Here is an 18,863-nt window from a genome sequence, read left to right on the forward strand (position 1 = left end):
CTTTGAAGACATTTCAGTCCACAGAGTGAAACAGGTGTTTATTTAAAAATGGGGTCTTGTCGGTTGTGATCTTTAACATATCCCGTCTTGGTAATATGGTGCAGAAATGAAATGTACATCAAGAGAAATGTGTTATTTAAAACACCACTGTTAGCTCTTGATTCTGTCTTTATCTGTTTACATGTTAAAACAATAGAGATAGTTGTAGAAACTCCTTGTTTATATTTGACTCTACACACTTTAAGCACAATAAGTTGTACTGTTAAGCAGGCTACCTTGTTAAGTCTATATTACAGAATTGGGCACAAAAATCAATACCTAATTTGTGTTGATAAACAGGACATGTGTAGATTAGATATATCTCCATATGCAGCATATGAAATAGCCACAAAAGTAAGTTTGGGAGGAACTGACAGACTAAAAAGAGCCACAGATATTCAAAAAGGCTGAAAAATTCTGAAAATAACGGTCAAAATCATCAACTAACTTGAGTCCATTAATGTTTGTGTAGTGCAGAAAAAGTGATTTATTGAATATGATCTCTATGTGTAATTTAACTGGCATTTCAACATTATTTTCCAGTGTCAAGCAATGTTGCTTTTCACAGGTCTTGTACAGACTGAACAGAAACCGCTGAACCATTTAAGGCTTTTAAGGTCCAGTGTGTAAAATGTAGTGGCACCTATTGACAGAAATGGAATATAATATTAATAACTCTGTTTTTAATGATTATAATCACCTGGAAATAAGAATCAATTTGTTGTCATTGCCTTAGAATGAGCCCTTTTATATCTACATAATGAGCAGGTCCTCTTACACGGAGTCTGCCATGTTGTTCAACAGTAGCCTAGAAAGTACAAACAAAACACTGACACTAGAGCTATTTGTGTTTTTTGCATTGGCACTTATAGTTCTCAAACATATTTAGCACTTAAGAGAAGTTTCAGCTGGTTGTAATATGCTACCATTACCGCTAGATGCCAGTGGATCCGACACACTGGACCTTTAAGTGGAAATTTAAGGTCATTTTGGTGATGTGAATGGTTCCTTGGTTCTGTCATTTACTGATCTCGGTCCTGTATGGAGTATCACATTTTTATTAGTTGTCTAGATGCACAGAATCTCTGACATATTGTTTTTATGAAGAGAAATGTTTAAAATTACTTGGTTTTCCTATTATTTTTAGATCACCATGAGTGTGGTTCTGTTTAGTACCAAATAATGGTTCCCCCATGGCTGAACCAAAGAACCACTACTTCCTACTGTTGAGCACTTTTTCCTATTACAGTGGCAAAAAGACAAATTAGTTAAAAGTAAATGAATATATTTGTACATACATTATGGATTAGAAAGAAGCTGCAAGGTAATATTTCTCTGTTTTTGTTGCTCTGTTAGTAAAACCCTGTAGATGTTAAAATGGTCTTTTTCCAGGAGTTGCGTCCACTTAGTTTTGGCATTTAGAAAAGATTATATGGGGTTTCCCTTTTGAAATAAATATTGTAAAAGTTTACCTTAAATGTGCTTCTGTTTTAAGGATTTTTACAAGCTCTCAAGCAGAGCTGCAATCGTTTTATTTGATGGTTAGAGCGAGGGCTTTGATGCACACTGCTGTATGAGATTTAAGAGAAAGAAAGTCAGCTGAACACAATGCACTGTGGTGATCCTCCGACCAGTACAGAGACACTAACTTAAATAGGTGGTTTAACATTTCTCTTCCAAAGTCGTAGTTTCATATAAAAAGTCTAATTATCTTGCCTTAATATAAGAATAGAGACTGTTCGGTAATGTTGGGACTGGAGTTTGTTGTAAATCAAACACTGAATCTTGAGATGTTATTTCCTGCAACTTAAGCTAGAAAACATTGACAGCATCTTCAAACGACCCAACACCAAAGTTGTCATTGCAAATCACTGAATCAGTTTGCATGGATGCATAAAAAAATGCTTTGACCAATCGATTACATCTTACTTCACTGTGTATATTCTGATTTTGGCAACAGCTTGTATTTACACAAAGGCCCAGATGTGATTTCTGTGTAGTAGACTTTACAATTGTGCCTTTGTCTTGAGGTCTTTTCTGCACTTTGTTGTCTCTCTTTGCAGTTAAAATTATCACATTTGGATTGAAAAGTTTTTCTTCCTAATTGCAAATCATGCGGTGCTCAGTACAAAGGGCTCCACATCATTTTGGTCATCTTTGAAAATTTTAGAGTATACCTGATACCACCAGTAATCACTGACCGTGGCCAGGACAAAGTACTTTTTTACAACCTGTTGACCGTCAAAAGAACAGAAGCACTTTGGAAATATAGACTGAGAAGAGCCAAAGAACTAACTAGAGATACAATGAGCACCACTCCCTGTAGACATGAACCCTCAGCCTTTTTGTTGACCTCAAGTGACAAATATTGTACAAAAATAGTCGAGTTGGGCTTTTCCTCTGCAGTTTGTGTTCTTAGGTCAAAGAACGAGTAAATTTACCATCTGGGAATATTCAGCCCTCATATTCCCAGGTTGAAAGTTTGGGTTAAGATTTTTCTAATCATATGTGCAACACTAGATAGTGATGTGCTTCTAAACCTGATGCATGTGATACTGTTTGCTCCTCAACCTACAGCCCAACCACCTTTACATTTTAGACACAAGGACAACCAAATAAACTGTCTACTGATATAAGACTGTACTTCAGAAAAGAAACTAGTTTTGTTTTGTGTTCAAATGTTTTCTCTGTTGCACTATTTGTTCCCTTCCATTTTACTCTTTGTTAACCTTCCCCTCCTGTAAATGGTCTGATATCGCTTTAAATAACTGCAGAGCCTTTTTAAAATGTATCATATTGTAATTATGCATTTGCGTAATTTGATCTTAAACTACTGTAAGTTTTGTACTGTAAGAAAGTCTATTCCAAATAAAATACTTGACAGAAATGTCTTTCCTAAGAACTACACAATTAATGGTTAGATAAGAATAACGAGCTTCACAAATCCAAGTTTTTGTAAAGACTTTTGAATTTATTCTTCAGGTCAACAGCATATTCAAATTCTGCTTTACATGGGCTTTGGAGGGGCTCTTGGTGCACCAGCCTGCAAAAAAAGAAAAACAGAAATGTTCGATTAACGTTTGATATAGACCCTTCTCACTGGACAACATGACTTGTTAAAGCACAGGTGTAACAAATCACAGTAGAGGTTGAACTGCACTCAGGTGTGCCAGTTCCAACACACTGCTTACTGACTCATCGAGATGCAACAGTTAGTTACACTTGTGCTCATCTGTCCACGACTCAAATTATCCACTGTGACAGAATAATTGTAGAGCTTCACTGAGCAGATCTGACAGCAAACACAGTAGAAGATACTCACAGCGGGCCTGAATCTGGGTGGTGGGGTGCGGTCTTTCCTGGCCTCACAGGAGCGGTTCCTCACCACTTTACTGTGGATGGCACAGCTCACACAGTAGTGCAGCTTCACGTAGAGCTTGGGCAGAACATAAGCTGCAGACACACAAGGATAAAGGTTCAGATGAGGACGAGCCAGCAAGGCAATACAACTTATAACGTAACTAGTAAAGTCTAAAGCAAATACACTCACAGTCAAAGACGCTGGCCTCTGTGATGTCTCTCACGGCCGCAGCCTCCACTATGTTCCTGATGACAAACTTCTTGATGGCCTTGTCCTTGGGGACACATCGGGCACAGTTGGTGCAGCGAATGGGCTGCACGTGGCCACGGCCCTTCTTGGCACGACCGTTATTCCTTCTCTTCTTGGTCTGTAATACAAATGCCAGAGTTAGAAAAGCGTTAAAAATTACAGCTTGACAAATAAACCTCAATAATTCTTTGGTTTGTTAAGTGTCAGCAGCACTGGGAATCTATAAACTGTCTAATGCCAAAAACTAGCATTTGAAAAATCCCAACTACTTTTGATTAACTTAAAAGGGATTTAGTAAAAACATGTCCTCTCAATGTATTAAAAACAATAGTGTCATTGCCAAGTATTTAAATATTTTAGTAAATGATACCCAGCCCTAATAAAACCAACAATTTGTCAATCTTATGAAACCCAAACAAAATGGTGTTATTTCTTTCAGAAGTCTGGTAAGTGGTAAAAAATTACAAAGTTAACTTTTATAACTAAGAAATTACTTTAACTAAGAGCTGAGCAAAAAAAAATGTAAGAAACAAAGCATAATAATCCCAAAATAGGAAAAAGACAAGTAGGGGAAATTACCTGGAAAAAGTTGCTAAATCATAAATCTATTCATTTTCTGTAGCATAATTTCAAGTACATTTATTCATGACTGACAATGAGCAAAGAAAAATGCCTCAATGTTACTCAGTCCATTTCAACTGCAAGTATTTTTCCACACGTTTGTAAAAGGGACAGTGCCACAACATTCACCATTTAAGAAAACAAGGAAATCAAACCACAAATCCTAACATTCTGGCAATCATTTGGTAATCATTAAGGGGTGTTATCGGTATTTGGTGGAGTGACCGTGATCCATTATAACCTTTATCGTTACATCTTACCCTCTTTGATTTGACAGTCACGTTAGACCATCAAATACGTGTGATGGCTGCGGTGTCTTGAACCGGCTGCCATTGCTAAACAATTGAAATATGTATAATGTCAATGTTGTAATTAACTGACGAGCTAATATACATCACCGTGATAAGCTGAGGTGCGTTAAAGCACATTGCTTGTGCATGTTCAGCACCGTTTCCATTATCCTTCTAGTTAACAGGAACACATGCACCGAACGGTTAGCCGGCTAACAGCTAGCATTAGGCCCGGACTTCATTTTACATAAATTTGCCCTACATCTGGGGAATACTCCCCACGTTATCTTTTGGATATGTGATTAAAACACATAATAAGGACTAGTTGTGTGTGATTATTCGATCAGAATAACATTTAATCCTGGTTTTGCCACACGGCCGCCATTGAAGCACACTCACCATGTTGCACGGGAAGCTGGAAAGAGGACCGGAAGAGGTTGGATCGCGAGAAGTAGTACCGTCCGCTCCGCCCCGAAATCTGTTGCATTAAGATTACAAACTCTCATATGCCCTATATATCACGAAATTATTATACAATTATATGTTGTGCGCTAAGTTCGACAAAAACAAATTACTCACAGTTTCCTCCGGAAAATAACAGTAATACGATTTCATTCGCGGAGGGATATCTGTGTACTCAAGGTTTGTTGAAGCGTCACTCGAGTGAGCGGATTGCTGTCACTGCAGTGGTTTGACTCAAAAAAGCAGTGCCACCGTTTGATGAAACGAGCCCGCTTGTGTTCTTGAGAACAGAATTAATTAGAGTAAATGTGTGACGTTGGGATATTTTCAGCTAAAGCAATGATAAGAAAAGTGATGTTCGGCACTCAATTTGTGACTGAAATAAATCAACCAGTGCTGGACTCAGGCTGTCTGAGGAGGTGCTGGGGTATAAAAATCAAAGGGGCACCAGCTTTGTTCAGTGGGCCACCAGTGGGTAGACCGTGTTCTAGCATGTAAGGCCTATATGGCACTAATGATGCACCCAAATTTAACCTGTGAACCCATGTGTACGACATGGGAGGTTGTGTGCACAAAGTCCTGAACTCAGAGCTCTCAGAAAATCTCCGTTTATGAGAATACCACAATTATGCCACCCAGGGGCGTCATAGTGGGGGGGAAAGTGGGACTGACTATCCAGGGCCCAAGTGGGGAGGGGGCCCTTATTGGGCCTGAAATTAAAATTATTTTTTTATTTTCATTTTTTTCTCTTTAAGTAGTGACTGCAATAAGTTAACTAAAATTGTCTGAGTTAATGAACAAACATTCAGAATTCCTTTCTAGAAAAAATGTGGAGTCTCTCTCAGAGGCCCCTCTCACATTTTTCAGGAGTGTAAAACAAAGTTATAGTTGTTTATTGCTTTTAATGGGTCATGGGGTAATGCAGGTGTGGTTATAACAATTGTACAGGGTTGGCTTGGGCCGTAGTGATGGGGCCCAATGAGATATGTTTTCATGGGGCCCAGAATTCCTGGCGACGCCCCTGATGCCACCACATCAGGTGGGGCTTTCATTTGGTCAGTTCTCGTGAACGCGGTAAACACAACCACATTTGAATGCAGCATTGTCACATTTTTTCACTCCTTTCTAACATCTGTGTGGCTTATAAGGTGGAGCAGGTTTTCCTCTAACCAGAAGGCCGGCGTTTGATCCCTGGCTCCTCCATTCAACATGCTGAAGTATCACTGGGCAAGATACTGAACCCCAAATTACTTCCGATAGCTGTTCCGTTGGTGTATTAATGTTTATGAATGGTTAAAAAAACAAAATACTGAGTAGCAGATGGCAGCTTTTATGGCAGCCTCGGTCAGCAGTGTGTGAATGGGTGAATGTAGCTGTGTTCGAAACCGCCCTGTATCACGGATGTAGTGCACTATAAAGTGTGTTCACCGTTTTGTAGTGGTGTTTGAATTCTCAGCGGTTAATTTCATCCACTATAGAGTGGTGAAGGGATGGTGTATTTTTGTAGGCCAACCAAGTTAGTATCACACTGGTTCTCTGGTCAAAAACCTTACGGGATTTTTGAATGGGATTTTCAATTATAGCCAAAAATAAGCTCTGTGACGAACACAAGTTTATGATACTTACACGTTTTGTTCAGCATGATAATCTTCACAGATGAACACCACTTTTGTGTGTTTTGAAGCGTAAACAAAATTACCATAAGTAAAGAGCTATTGTATGGCTATACACGAACTACATCATGGTCACACAACGTAAATGTCACCACCCGAAATTGTTTAACTTCACTGCAAAAACTAGTTAAAACACATTTGAAAAATGTTAGAAACAGATAAAACTACAAGTTGGTGTGTGGTTTGCTGTAAAGGCAGTGAGTGAGTTTAATGAGTTTCTGCGTCCGGAGTGATGACATCTGACGTCCTTGACAAACACCATAATCCCATTTAGCCACTTATTAGCAAACGCCTTTTTTAAGATGTGTAAAACCTTAAAAGTTCAAAAATTGTGTTTGTAAGGACGTATTTTATGTTGCAGAAAAAAATGTCTAATTATCATAAGCCTATGTAAACCACAGACCTTATTTAAGGCATTTTACTGAAAACCCATTTAAAAAAACCCATAGACCTTAAGACAAGGAAACCGGACGTGCTAAAAGGCTAATGGATATCCGCATTTTAGGACTCACTACTTAACAACTCTATAGACGAATCTGACGACCAGTTTGTGTGTTCTGCCATGCTGCAGCTCCACCGTTATTGCGGTGGCACTTGGCTGACATTGACAGCCATAGATACAGTATTAAACTATAAGGTTATAAGGTTATAGTGACAGCAGTATGTGTACATGATTGTTGAAGTTAGACGGTGGCCGCCAGTTACCGATGAACGTACGTTATATGGAAGGCTGTCGTAGTTAGCCGGGCTAATCGCGTGTCACCCGGTGGGCTGCTGCTGAAAGTCCCGTTAGCTGCCGCTGTTCGCCCTTTGAGCAAACACAGCATTCACAACATTATTTAAATTTACATTTTACATATAATAAAGTGATGAGGCACTGTAATGTACTGCACTAGTTAACGTGAGCTCCTACAGTCAGTTAATAAAGAGTTTAATTTAGTCATTACTAACCTGTTACATTAGGAAAAAAGTAAATTAAATATATTTCATGTTGTTTTATAATTTAGTCCTTTGCGTTAATATTTTTGACCCACTTCTGGCAAACATGTTGGTCTTTTGCAAGGAATCTATGCAGAACGTACGCTCTCAGACAGCAGCACAAGTATGACGTGTTTATTTCACATTAACTTTTTTTTTCTAAAGTTGAACTTTGCCACTAGTTGAGAGCTGCACACGTTCTTCCCCAGCTCCAAGACATCATTTTTCAAAGTTACGTTAAACAGACAGTAAAGGTAAAAGTAGAAAATTGTACACTTCTCAGTACAGCTAGCATTCAAACAGATGCGGGAGTGAGGGAGATGCCACTGCAGTAATGGAGACTTGTTTCCTTCCGGTACTTAGCCGGGTTCGTCTATATAGTGCACTATAAAATACCCACAATGCACAGCAAATCTGAGTGTACCCTACATCTAACTCTCGTATACCACAATGCAGTGCGGCCGTGTATTTTTGAGGGGAGAAAAATTCCAACGTAGTGTCCGAAGTCTCGTTCGTTATTCCCTTTATAGTGCACTATTTAATATACACTACATAGTGAGTGAATGAGGGGATGGTTTCGAACACAGCTTGGCTCGTAGTGTGAAAGTGCTCTGAGCAGTTGAAAGACTAGAGAAGTGCATCTAATACAAAGCATATAGTTTTAAACAATAAGAATGAAAATAAAATGAATATGGCAGATGATTTATTTTTTCATTTATGGTTTGAATTATACTTAAATCGTTATTTTACATATGAAAAGGCAAATTTCACACAACATTTCATAAGTGATACAAACGGCAGTCCTTACGATGACATCAAAGTAGGTACATTTTTAGGACAGGTTTTTTTTTAAATCAACTTCACCACCAATTTTTGTAAACAAGACTTTTTATTTTGGATCCTTTCTGACATGAGTCATTCATACCTCCCTCTCCTCTTTGGCTGGACCATCAAGAAAATACACTGTGGATGGGTCAGGCTTTAGCACTTGTTGCATTTGGTTCAAAAGGCTCTGTGGAGTTGCAATAAAGCCACAGGAGATCATCTGATTGTTTCTAAATCACCTAACAATGTTGTGCCTAAAACACTGACATAGAAAAGGAAAAGCTGCAGGAGCTTCAGATAAGCCAAAGCAATATTTTATCTGACAGTTAACATTATCTATATTTAGCTGATTATTGTTGTCATGTCTCCAAATTTTTTTTTAGTTTAATCCCCCAGATAATGCTCCCATCATCGTGTTGCTAAGAATGTATCTTAGCAACATGTCACCTCTTTGGTAATTAGTCGTGTTTCTTTGTAAAGCTTTTACTCAGTGGTACTCTCTCTGAATGGTCTGCCTAGTTTCTGGTTACAAAGAAGCAGGTCTCTGCACAACCTGCTGTTAGTATATTCACATACAAAATACCCAAAGAAAATGGCTGTGAAGGGGTCTGCAGGCTGCTTCAACATTTAAATAGCCTTACCACAATGTCCTTTTGCTAAATATCTTAAACTTTGTGCTGTTAAAAAAAAAAATTCGGAAGAGAGCCTCATCTAAAGGAGCCGTCAGCTTGTAATTCTACAGTTCTGTAGCATATGGTACAAATGGGACTTAAAATTGCTCCTGTTAAACCGTCACAGTCTAATCTGTTTGCATTGATGGAGTGATTTATTATTTATTGCAGTTAGAGGCAGCACGATCACGAGGGGCAGCAGAAAGCGCATAAAAACACAAAGAGCACAAAATACAATTTAAAAATTTTATTTAAATAGTTCTGTGCCGTGTCCTTATTTCTTCTTGCTCTTCTTATCCTTTGCCTTCTTTTTGCTTGGCTTCTCGGCATTGGCCTTTCTGTAGAGGTAAAGTCCCACCAGGCCGAGCAGAGTGGGCACCAGAGCCAAACACACAAGGGGGAGCACGTCGTTGACCATTTTCTGCCACGGCGTCTGCTGCGTCAGAGAAACGACCTCCACCTCAAACTCAAGAGCAGCGTCACCTGGACAGATCAGGCTCATGTTAAATGTTTTGTTGATTTCATTGGGGTTTTTTTTTCTTTAATTTTTCATTCATCTACATTATGTACATCTGATATGTAAATAAATGAGTGCATGGAATAGAATATACAATATACCTAAAGATGGACATGTTCATACAACACTGAGAAAAATATGTGTAATATATATATAAAATATAAAATGTTAAACGTCCCAGACCTGACTTTTTAAAGATATTGAGTTAAAGGACATCCTGGTCTTTACATGAGATTTGCAGTCCAGACTCAGATGAGGAGTCTCTTGTGCACCAAAATTTGCCACTAGCAGACGTGTTGGAATGGACATGTGTAACTGTTTATTTCATTTATGTTGTTTGTTTGCTTGTCAGCTAACTGGCGGTGGCTGACACTGCTATAAAGGTGTTGAGAAATACTATAAATGTTACAATGTGTTCGCATTGGTCCAGTTTAAATCCAAAATTGCGCTCACTTGAGTTTTTGCTGTCAAAAATGTCACTATGCAAACGCAAGCTCTCCCTTTCTGACAAATCTGCTCTCCACCGAAGGTTTCAAGTTTCTTTGCTGGTGTTGTGTCACAGTCTGTTCCCCTGTTATATCCTGTATTAGAAAGTGGCTGGCTTTCGTTTAAGTGATGTACCTAATATAGCTGCCCTGCCTATGTTTGAATCAAATTTTGGGGAAGTGCACAGACATCGCCCCTTTGAGTAGAGGAATTTGAAAACACCTCTCTGGTGACAAACCTTGAACAGACACGTCAGTCTAGTCAAGGTTGGACATTTTTAGGAGACGTAAACATAAGAAAACACATGTTTGAGTGGAGGGACACTGAACAAATGTTCAGTGTAAATGTGCTCATGTACAGTGTGTGATCATAGTTGTGTAGAGTTGCTCAGTGAAGTGCAAACACTTTTTTTTCATTTTCAGTATGAACAGACTTTGTGTAATTACATACTGTACTTTTACAACTGAGTTCATTCACTGAAAGAAATAATAAGAATTAATATTAAACCCTGTAGCGATAATATCCCCAAATATTAAAAAGAGTAATTAAACGTGTGGTTTGAAACTGACAGTCAGCCAATATTGTTTTTTCAGGGCCGATACCGGTACTGATTATTAGCAGTTAATGAGATAGATAACCAATATTTGGAACCAATATGCATTTGCTATAAAAATCAAAATCTTTCTGTCGAAATTAAAATTTGGAATATCTTAAACTCCAACACAAAACTTTGTTTAAAAGCTTTTAGCAAATGTTTAACTAAAACTGAAACATTTTAATCAATTACAGCAAGTTCAAAGCAACTTTTTTTTAAATAAAGTCAAGTTAAAATTTTAAATCAAAAAAGGAGGAAATAAAAATAGTTCCCTGAGGTTTTACAAATAAAAAGTTCCTCCCATGCAAACACTTTCTTTGCACTTTAATTAATTTTATTGCGTGAGTTCAGTACCTGGAATCGTAGGAGGGTAACCTTTTTTTCCGTATGCGAGGTGAGACGGAATAGTGGCTTTGATTTTTTGCCTGAATGAGAGAAAGAGAAATTAAAAAAAAAAAACACATTTAGATTCAGGAAGCATTTCTCAGATTCCATCACAAAACTATTAACTGCGGTACTTTTTGGGTTAGTTCATGACTGCATCCAGCTATTAAAAACTAAATCTGCTGCTCTGCTCTTTCTTTCCAATGGACCTCTACTTTTCTCTTACCCTTCACAGACGCCAACCAAGCTTTGTTCCAGACCTGATAAGAAAATCACACAGAAAAAGCCAATCAGCAAAATTAGATCATTCCCCGGCACACAGCAGGCTGTACTTATCTCTCAAATGTCTGCAGATCAAAGCGTCAATGATTGAGCGAAACGATTTACTGTTAATTTACCAGCAATAACTGTCCTCTTCCCCAGCTCCACCACAAGAGGGTCCATGGACAGTGACGAGTCGATCACCTTTCCGTCCAACAGTTTACCCTGCACAGTAAAACGTGCAGCGTGAGGCATGACTGCACTGTGAGTCATTTGTGCATTTGGTGACAAATTTAAGGCTGAAAATGTGTTGTGGCTTTATGTATTGATGATACATGTAAATACTTTGGAAATTGTGGACAACTTGTATATAAGCATTTTTGATCATTTATTTAAAAAAGAAAAAGAAAAATACACTCATGATGCATATTTAAGGAACAGTTCAACATTTAGTTTAAGTTTAATCATTATCATGTTTAATCAGTGAAGCTTCAGTCAGTAGCCGGTTAGCTTTGCTTAACACTAAGACTGGAAACAGTTAGCCTGACTCTTTTCAAACTAAAGCAATTTTTTTTTTTGGGCACAGAATAAAAACGCAAGATCTAACATGATGTCAAGTAGTAAGCTTTAGAGGTGCTGGCAAGCAGGTTTTTGTTACTGTTAAACTACGCTACATGTTTCCCCCTGTTCCCAGTATTTGTGCTATGCTAAGCTAACCAGCTGCTGCTTTCAGTCACACATTTAACAAACAGATATGAGAGTGGGATCAATGCTCTCATCTCACTCAAAGCATGATGGTAAATAAGCACATTTCCCAAAGGTATGTGTAAATTGACAACTATTTATGATTTTTTACATTAACAGTTGTATACATTTATGTAATACAAAGGGTCTAGAGCCTGACAAATTAAACACCTGTAGCAGAATACTGTATGTTTGTCTCTTTTTAAAGATACTTTTTGCCTTTATAGATACGACAGGTTAAGCATGAAAGGAGAGGAGAGAGGGGATGACATGCAGCAAGGGGCCAGGGTTGAAACTGAACCCACAGCCGCTGCGGCGAGGACACAGACTTTGCACATGGGGCGCCCGCTCTGTCAGGTGAGGTACTGGGCGCCCCTGTGTAGTAGTCAAACAGTTGTTGTGAGCCATTATATAATTTAGTCCTCATGATTGTTTAGGCCAAGAACCCTTAAAAGTTTACAGCAGTTGTTTGCTGCTCAAAGAAATTTTCAGTTATCTGGCAATTTCTATAAGACAATCTTTTATTCAGCAGTAATAGTTTGCCTCGCCTGTGTCACATGTTTCAACAAAAAGAGACAAATCATTACACTGAAAAAGTATATTAAAAATTTTAAATTATTATAAGACAGAGAGCACTCTAAACCTAACCTGGCTGTTATTTGGTGCCTTTACTGCATGTTGTTTTCTCTGAACTTGGTAACTGACTAACTAACTAACTAAATAAGGAAGCTATAGATTTATACAGTACACAGAAAATGAATGGGGAATTACTTTTTCATCCAGCTTGCAAAAAGAAATTATATGTATTGTTTTTAATTAATTTTAGCACCTTTTTCAGGTAATTCTTTTACTTTTTGGTGGGTCAAATTTCAGGTAATTTTCTTGTAACATTTTCTCTGGATCATTTTTAAAAGTTGCTCATTGTCTGCTTTCCACGTTATTGAAAGAAATCAAGACAAATTGCTCAGGTAATAAAAAAAAAATCCTAAATATCAACTTGCGTTTGGAGTGAAACCCGAGCCTCCGGGAGTATGCATGCATGGATGAAGTGGTTGGGGGTTATTGCTGACGTGTTGCACCGCCCCATCAGTCCATAGTAAAAGCGAAGATAAAGCGAGGTAAAGCACGCGAGATAAAGCCAAATAAAACACCCTGATGGATAATAACCACAATCAGTTTTCCATGCAATCAGAGAGCCTTTCTACCAGCTGCTGGCCGCAGATGCGTGTTATTCTCTGATAAATGCTCGATCACAGCGGTGTCCACATGCTTCATGCAGACGGTGCCACATAGACAACAACTGCTTTCGTCAGCAGCTGGGCCGGTGTCCCTGCGTGTTATTGTGAAACGCACAAATAGCGGATTGTTTAATCTGGTTTATTGAGTGTGTCTCAGTCTTACTGTGTAGTGGATTTGCAGCGTGTCTCCCATTCTGGAAAGTACAGAGCAAGTTTCGGGTTTCACCTGTGGTGAGAGGAGTTAACTGTTAACACTGTTGCATGTATCTCGCTGTGGTGTTACTGAGCAGCTGTATTACTGCAGTATGACTGTGTAACAACACACGTGTCCCACTCACCAGGGTCTCCACCTGCAGCTCCTCGACTTCGTTGTCTGTTCCCTGTGCGAGTCCACAGGTGAAAGCAGCGAGCAGCAGCAGGAAAACGCTGCTCTTCATTGTGAACTTCTGGAAAACAGCAGCTGCCATCAAACTTCCGTGTAGCTTCTTCTTCTGCACACAGAGCTGCACAGCCTGCCTCTGGGTCTAAAATGGCTCTGCACGGCGTAATGCTGATGTGTTATAATACTGCAGCGATAAGGACTGACGGCCCGTGGACGTTGTCCCAACACCTGGGTGTCCCCGAAGAGCCCGCCTCACACATACCGCCAGCATCCCATCAGGCCGCCGGGCTGAGAGCCGGAAGCGCCGTTCTGCAGAGCCGCCGGGGGGCGCTGCTGTGCGGCTGCGCCGTAGACTGTATGCGCCGCACGCGACTTCACCATCATACATCCATGGCTGCACGACGCTGCTGTGCTGCACACACGCCACGTCGCTGATGGTCCTTTAAGAGCCCACTGCTCCAGGCTTTGTTTGTTTGTTTGTTTTTAAAGACAGTAAACGGTCAAAAGTCATACATCCTAGACTTCTGAGGGACCAAGGAAATGACAAAAATAGTTTTTGAAATGATGTAGCCCAACAAACAGAACCACAAATACCTGGTTATAATGATGCATGGTATATATGTTGCAGAGACTGTGTTCAAATAATAAAATCTATCCAAAAAACAACAACTTTTAAACAGGGGATGGGTTGGCAAATTTATATTTGTGTTTATGAAGTGTACCAAGCACAATCATACGATTCATAATAAATTAAATTAATTTAACATTTCTTTAAAAAATGAACAGTGTTTGGTTGGTTAATTTTTAACATGTAAAAAGTGACAGACTACTAGTTACCTTTTTAAAGATACAATAACTAATGTAGGTTTACTATTTTAGACTATTTTGACTTTGATTACTTTTTGATAATACTCTTCTAATAAATGTTTTAATTCAGCAAAAAAATTCAAAAATATGCTATGCCAAAAGAAAGCATTCCTGCTGGCTAAAATATGCACAGCAGCACAATGAATGTTGTCTTACAGTATAAACTCTTTACTGAAAATCACCAACAATTTGATTAGTAACTGTAATAAAATTACATATTTTTTCCCTCTGTGACTGATTACAAATATATTACATTTATTTTGTATTTTGATGACATGTAACTAGTTAATCCACTAAACCAAAAAAACAAGATGATACAGCAGGCAGCTTCAGCTTGGAGCCAATGTCAAACATTCATTAAAGCCCATCAAAACTTGCTAGTATTTTTCTGTAGTATTAAATATTTATGACTAAATAACAATAAGAAACAATAAGTTGGGAGAAGAGATTATTTATAAAGAATTTAACACTTAAAAAGTCAGCTGATCTGCTTCATCAGGACTGTGTGGGTGAGTTTTTATCAGATTTGACTGACAGTGATCAGGCAGCAAAAGCAAACAGCCCCAAAACGGTCAAATGGTGCCAAACTGTGAATGTTGCATGGTAATACATTACATCACCTTTTTGCAAATTAGCTGGCTTCATACTGTTAAAAAACAAAGTCAAAATGTTAAATTAGCAGCCAAAGCTGTTTTATGTTCACACTGCTCAGGGTGTGAATCTGACTGAAAAATGTGTTTTTGAGGGGTCATGAAAATCTATATGTAAAAACAATACAACAAACTGTATAGATTTATAAGATTTAGTAAGAAATGAGATGTTCTCAAAACTGACAGTGATACTGACACAGATTTTCTGCACCTATGACTCACTTTCATCTCCTATTTTTAGTTTCAATGTAATGTGTGAGCACTTTTACAGATCCTGTCGAGCAGAACCCGGCAATGACTTGTTAAGGGTCAGGAAATGTCAGCAAGTCACATTAGTATCAGAAAAAAAGATAAAAATGAAGCTTTTCAGCAGAGGTTTATGCATATTTTAGTATCCATCCACTCCATCCAAGTATCCATAACTCCAACAACAAAACAGGGCAATCTTAATCTCACATTTACCAGCTCTTCTGCACCTGTAGACAGATACACAATAAGAATAACTGACATTCATACATAGCTCACCTGGTAGAGCTGGCACCCCATATACAAAGGTTATGTCTCTCTGCCTCTGTCACCTTCTTAAATTTCAAACTCATACAGGTCAAAATTAATAGAAAGGGTCATCTAAAATCTCTTGTATGAAAAAAGAGATCTTATCTGAGAACATATCTGCCCAAGGACTCATTTCACCTCGTCAACTGTGTTGCTGTTACACGTAAATTACTTACTTTGGCAATAATGACCTGCAGAACTACAAACATTTAAACCACCAACTGTCTGCAGTCCTCTGTTTGGCAGCAGGGCATTGTGGAAGTATCACTGGCACACACTGCAGTATTCGTGCCACATGCTTATGTATTAGACAAAGGATAGTTTTCTCATGCAGAGAAGTTAGTTTGGTAATAAGCTCAGTCAGATGGTGCTAACTAAAACAAACCTCGGCTGATCAGTGATAAATGCACTGTGTGTGATGCCGTGCTGCTTGCAGGCTCATGGACTGTGCTGCTTAATCATGTCTAACCACAGAGTCCTGGCGGGCGACCTTGTATGTGTGTAAAAACACTGTGCAAATGTGTTGAAATTACAGGAAATACAGCTTCCCCATATAGCAGCATGACAGAGGACATTAAACGTTGTCACAATGCAGCACAAAAATAGAAATAAATGACTCATCTTAGTGTGCACACTTAAGATAAAACCTGCTTCCCCACTCAGATCACAGAAGTAGATTATATGTTCTTAAAACCATAGAATTTGTTTTTAAATAACTGGTTTGACCTCCACTGCCACATTCAACTGCATCAAAATGCTCTCAAGTTTAAAGATTCATGTAGGCCAGCAGCAGGTGATAGCTGGTAAAAACACGCAATTATGATCTGATCTGTCATTATGAGTCGTATTACAAAACAACACTAAAAATCAGCACTGTGTCACATTAAAATCTTTCCTCCATTTATACTTTATATTGCACTAATATAATCAATTCATCAAATTCATTTAGAAACATATCTTTGTTAGCCATCTGTGGATGAAAAAATTGCACAAGTGTTATGCAATGCTGCGGAACAAAGCACAATTTCCTGAAAACTTATTAACTTCACACATACAACAGGAACTTTATACAACAGAATGTCAGACTCAGTAGCAATAACATTTAGAACAACTTACAAATGACTTGTTGTCTGTTTATTTCCAGTTTAGTCATCATAGCTGAACTTGATTTTAATCAAAATTTGTTGAAGCAAGTGTGTAGCTTTTGGTCATCTCTTGGAAAACCCCCTGAGCTGGTTTACAGTGTTTTAATGAGGAAAGCTGCTTCACAGCATTTTGTTACTGTTGTGTGAAACAGTCCTGTCAATGCACTTCATCTGTTTTTTTAAAATATAATATGATACATGACAATACATTGTTGAAAAGACAGTCTCCACTGATGTCAATTTGTGTTTTGTAATACCAAAATGAGTATATTTATTATGAAGTCTGACAACAAGTAACTTACAATTTGCATTTGAGTTATAAGAGTTAGCCTTTTTTCACCATGAAAACCAGATCATCTTATAAGCTAGCGAATTTTATGAATTTAAGAAGCTGGTATAAAAACTTTGGTGATTAAAGGGACAGATCACACCTAAATCACCGCTACCGCTAGCTCACCTAGCACCACTGAGCTATAGACAACGTTATAGCTCAGCAGAGGAAATTGGCGGTATTTTTATATCTTGTGCTGTCACAGTTTATGTTGTCCACCACAAATTCCACCTGCAGTATTCCTGCTATGACCACAGGGCCCACTGAGCTGTGAATCTGGCCATAGCTGTTACTGCGGGGAGTACAGTGGAGCGGTACAGGCACAAAGCAGCACATGTCTGACCTGAAATGCCTTTTGATGACCTCAAATGTTACTGTGTTAATACAAATAACAGCAAAAACACTTTCTAACATCACTGATAAGAGTTGAGCTATCTGAGAGAAGCTGTAACACAGTGTTTCCTGTGTAAACAAGAGCAGATTTCCTATAGAGATTTCATGGCCTTACACACCCACACAGGTGTTACTTATTGTGGTTGATTTGGCCTCTGGTCAGGTTGTAGGTGAGCACAACTTTGCTGCAAATTATGTGAAGTCATGGAACTCCCTGTACCAATAAAAAAAGATAACCTGGAGTTGAGGTCGTGTCATTGCTTTATTATTGTCTGTACTTATGTGTGTGTGTTTTAATTTAATTTTATATGCCATACAATTATTTCAGTGTTTTACTATTTGTCTGTGTTTATGTACTTTTTGTTTGTATGCTTTTAATTTTAATTATTTGCCATTAACCAAGGGGCATAGGTTTCATTTCAACATTGAATGGTTGGGGGGCAATACGTGCAACGGGTTTGGGGGTCCTCTGACAGATAATTTTTAGCATCAGGGACTTAATTTCCTGCATTCTGGTGAATATATATGCACAAATTTGTGCCATTTCTGCATTGATTTATGGTATAAATATCTTCAATTTTGTCAAAAAAAAGTCCTTTGCTACTGTTATGTGGACAGATGCACATGTTCTAAATATAAAAACGGAAGAATACACTTTTTGGGGTCAATTTTAGGGCGATGTTTAAGTTGCTCATTGCCTTCTCCCCATGTTTTTGAAAGAAATCAAACAAATTTGTTTAGGTTTCAAAGGGTTAACCCTTTAAAATCTAAAGCAACATCACTTTTCTTATGATGCTTTCTGAAACCTTTCACAAGTAATTAAACTTTGTGGGGGTTTTTTAAACAACTAATTTCTCGCTCATTTCTGGGTCATTTCTTCTTGTGTTGCACGTTGCCTTCATCCCATTTTTTTTGAAAGAAAACAAGCCAATTTGCTTTGCACAGTGCAAAGGGTTAAGTATGGCTTTCAGATACGTCATCCACTACTGCTTGGATGTCAAGACAAATTAAATCATGGACCAACCGTGGATGTATTATAGTGAAATCGGGACCAACAGCTCAGTAAAAACAAGGAAGGCCAAAGTCAGATGTCCTTTCGAAACGACTGTCAAAACGGTGGGACTTGGACCTCAAATCTCGCGATAT

At 38.4% G+C, this 18,863-nt stretch overlaps 2 protein-coding genes across 2 annotated transcripts; both read right to left on the bottom strand.

Moving 5' to 3' along the window:
• Positions 1–2,989: 2,989 nt before the first annotated feature.
• On the bottom strand, positions 2,990–5,047 carry LOC121955405 (40S ribosomal protein S26). The gene is made up of 4 exons (XM_042503353.1): positions 4,960–5,047; positions 3,590–3,835; positions 3,362–3,492; positions 2,990–3,082 (listed from the first exon to the last, which is right to left on the bottom strand). Exons 1-4 carry the CDS (start codon positions 5,045–5,047, stop codon positions 3,047–3,049), a joined length of 501 nt encoding a protein of 166 aa, XP_042359287.1. The 3' UTR covers positions 2,990–3,046.
• Positions 5,048–9,401: 4,354 nt separating this feature from the next.
• Positions 9,402–14,063, bottom strand: fkbp11 (FKBP prolyl isomerase 11). Its single transcript, XM_042497421.1, has 6 exons — positions 13,733–14,063; positions 13,558–13,620; positions 11,550–11,637; positions 11,378–11,411; positions 11,122–11,192; positions 9,402–9,652 (listed from the first exon to the last, which is right to left on the bottom strand). Exons 1-6 carry the CDS (start codon positions 13,859–13,861, stop codon positions 9,444–9,446), a joined length of 594 nt encoding a protein of 197 aa, XP_042353355.1. The 5' UTR covers positions 13,862–14,063; the 3' UTR covers positions 9,402–9,443.
• Between the last annotated feature and the right edge of the window lie 4,800 nt (positions 14,064–18,863).

The sequence above is a fragment of the Plectropomus leopardus genome, chromosome 2 (genome assembly GCF_008729295.1).
Source record: "Plectropomus leopardus isolate mb chromosome 2, YSFRI_Pleo_2.0, whole genome shotgun sequence".
NCBI classification, from domain to species: domain Eukaryota; kingdom Metazoa; phylum Chordata; class Actinopteri; order Perciformes; family Serranidae; genus Plectropomus; species Plectropomus leopardus.

Excerpts from the sequence above, each read along its gene's own strand:
- fkbp11 (XM_042497421.1), bottom strand. The coding sequence starts at position 13,861 with ATGGCAGCTGCTGTTTTCCAGAAGTTCACAATGAAGAGCAGCGTTTTC. Across the intron at positions 11,638-13,557 it reads CGCTGCAAATCCACTACACA|GGTAAACTGTTGGACGGAAA; the intron begins GTAAGACTGAGA and ends TTTACTGTGCAG. Across the intron at positions 11,412-11,549 it reads GAAGAGGACAGTTATTGCTG|GTCTGGAACAAAGCTTGGTT; the intron begins GTAAATTAACAG and ends TTTTCTTATCAG.
- LOC121955405 (XM_042503353.1), bottom strand. The coding sequence starts at position 5,047 with ATGCAACAGATTTCGGGGCGGAGCGGACGGTACTACTTCTCGCGATCC. Across the intron at positions 3,493-3,589 it reads AGAGGCCAGCGTCTTTGACT|CTTATGTTCTGCCCAAGCTC; the intron begins GTGAGTGTATTT and ends GTGTGTCTGCAG. Across the intron at positions 3,083-3,361 it reads CACCCAGATTCAGGCCCGCT|GCTGGTGCACCAAGAGCCCC; the intron begins GTGAGTATCTTC and ends CTTTTTTTGCAG.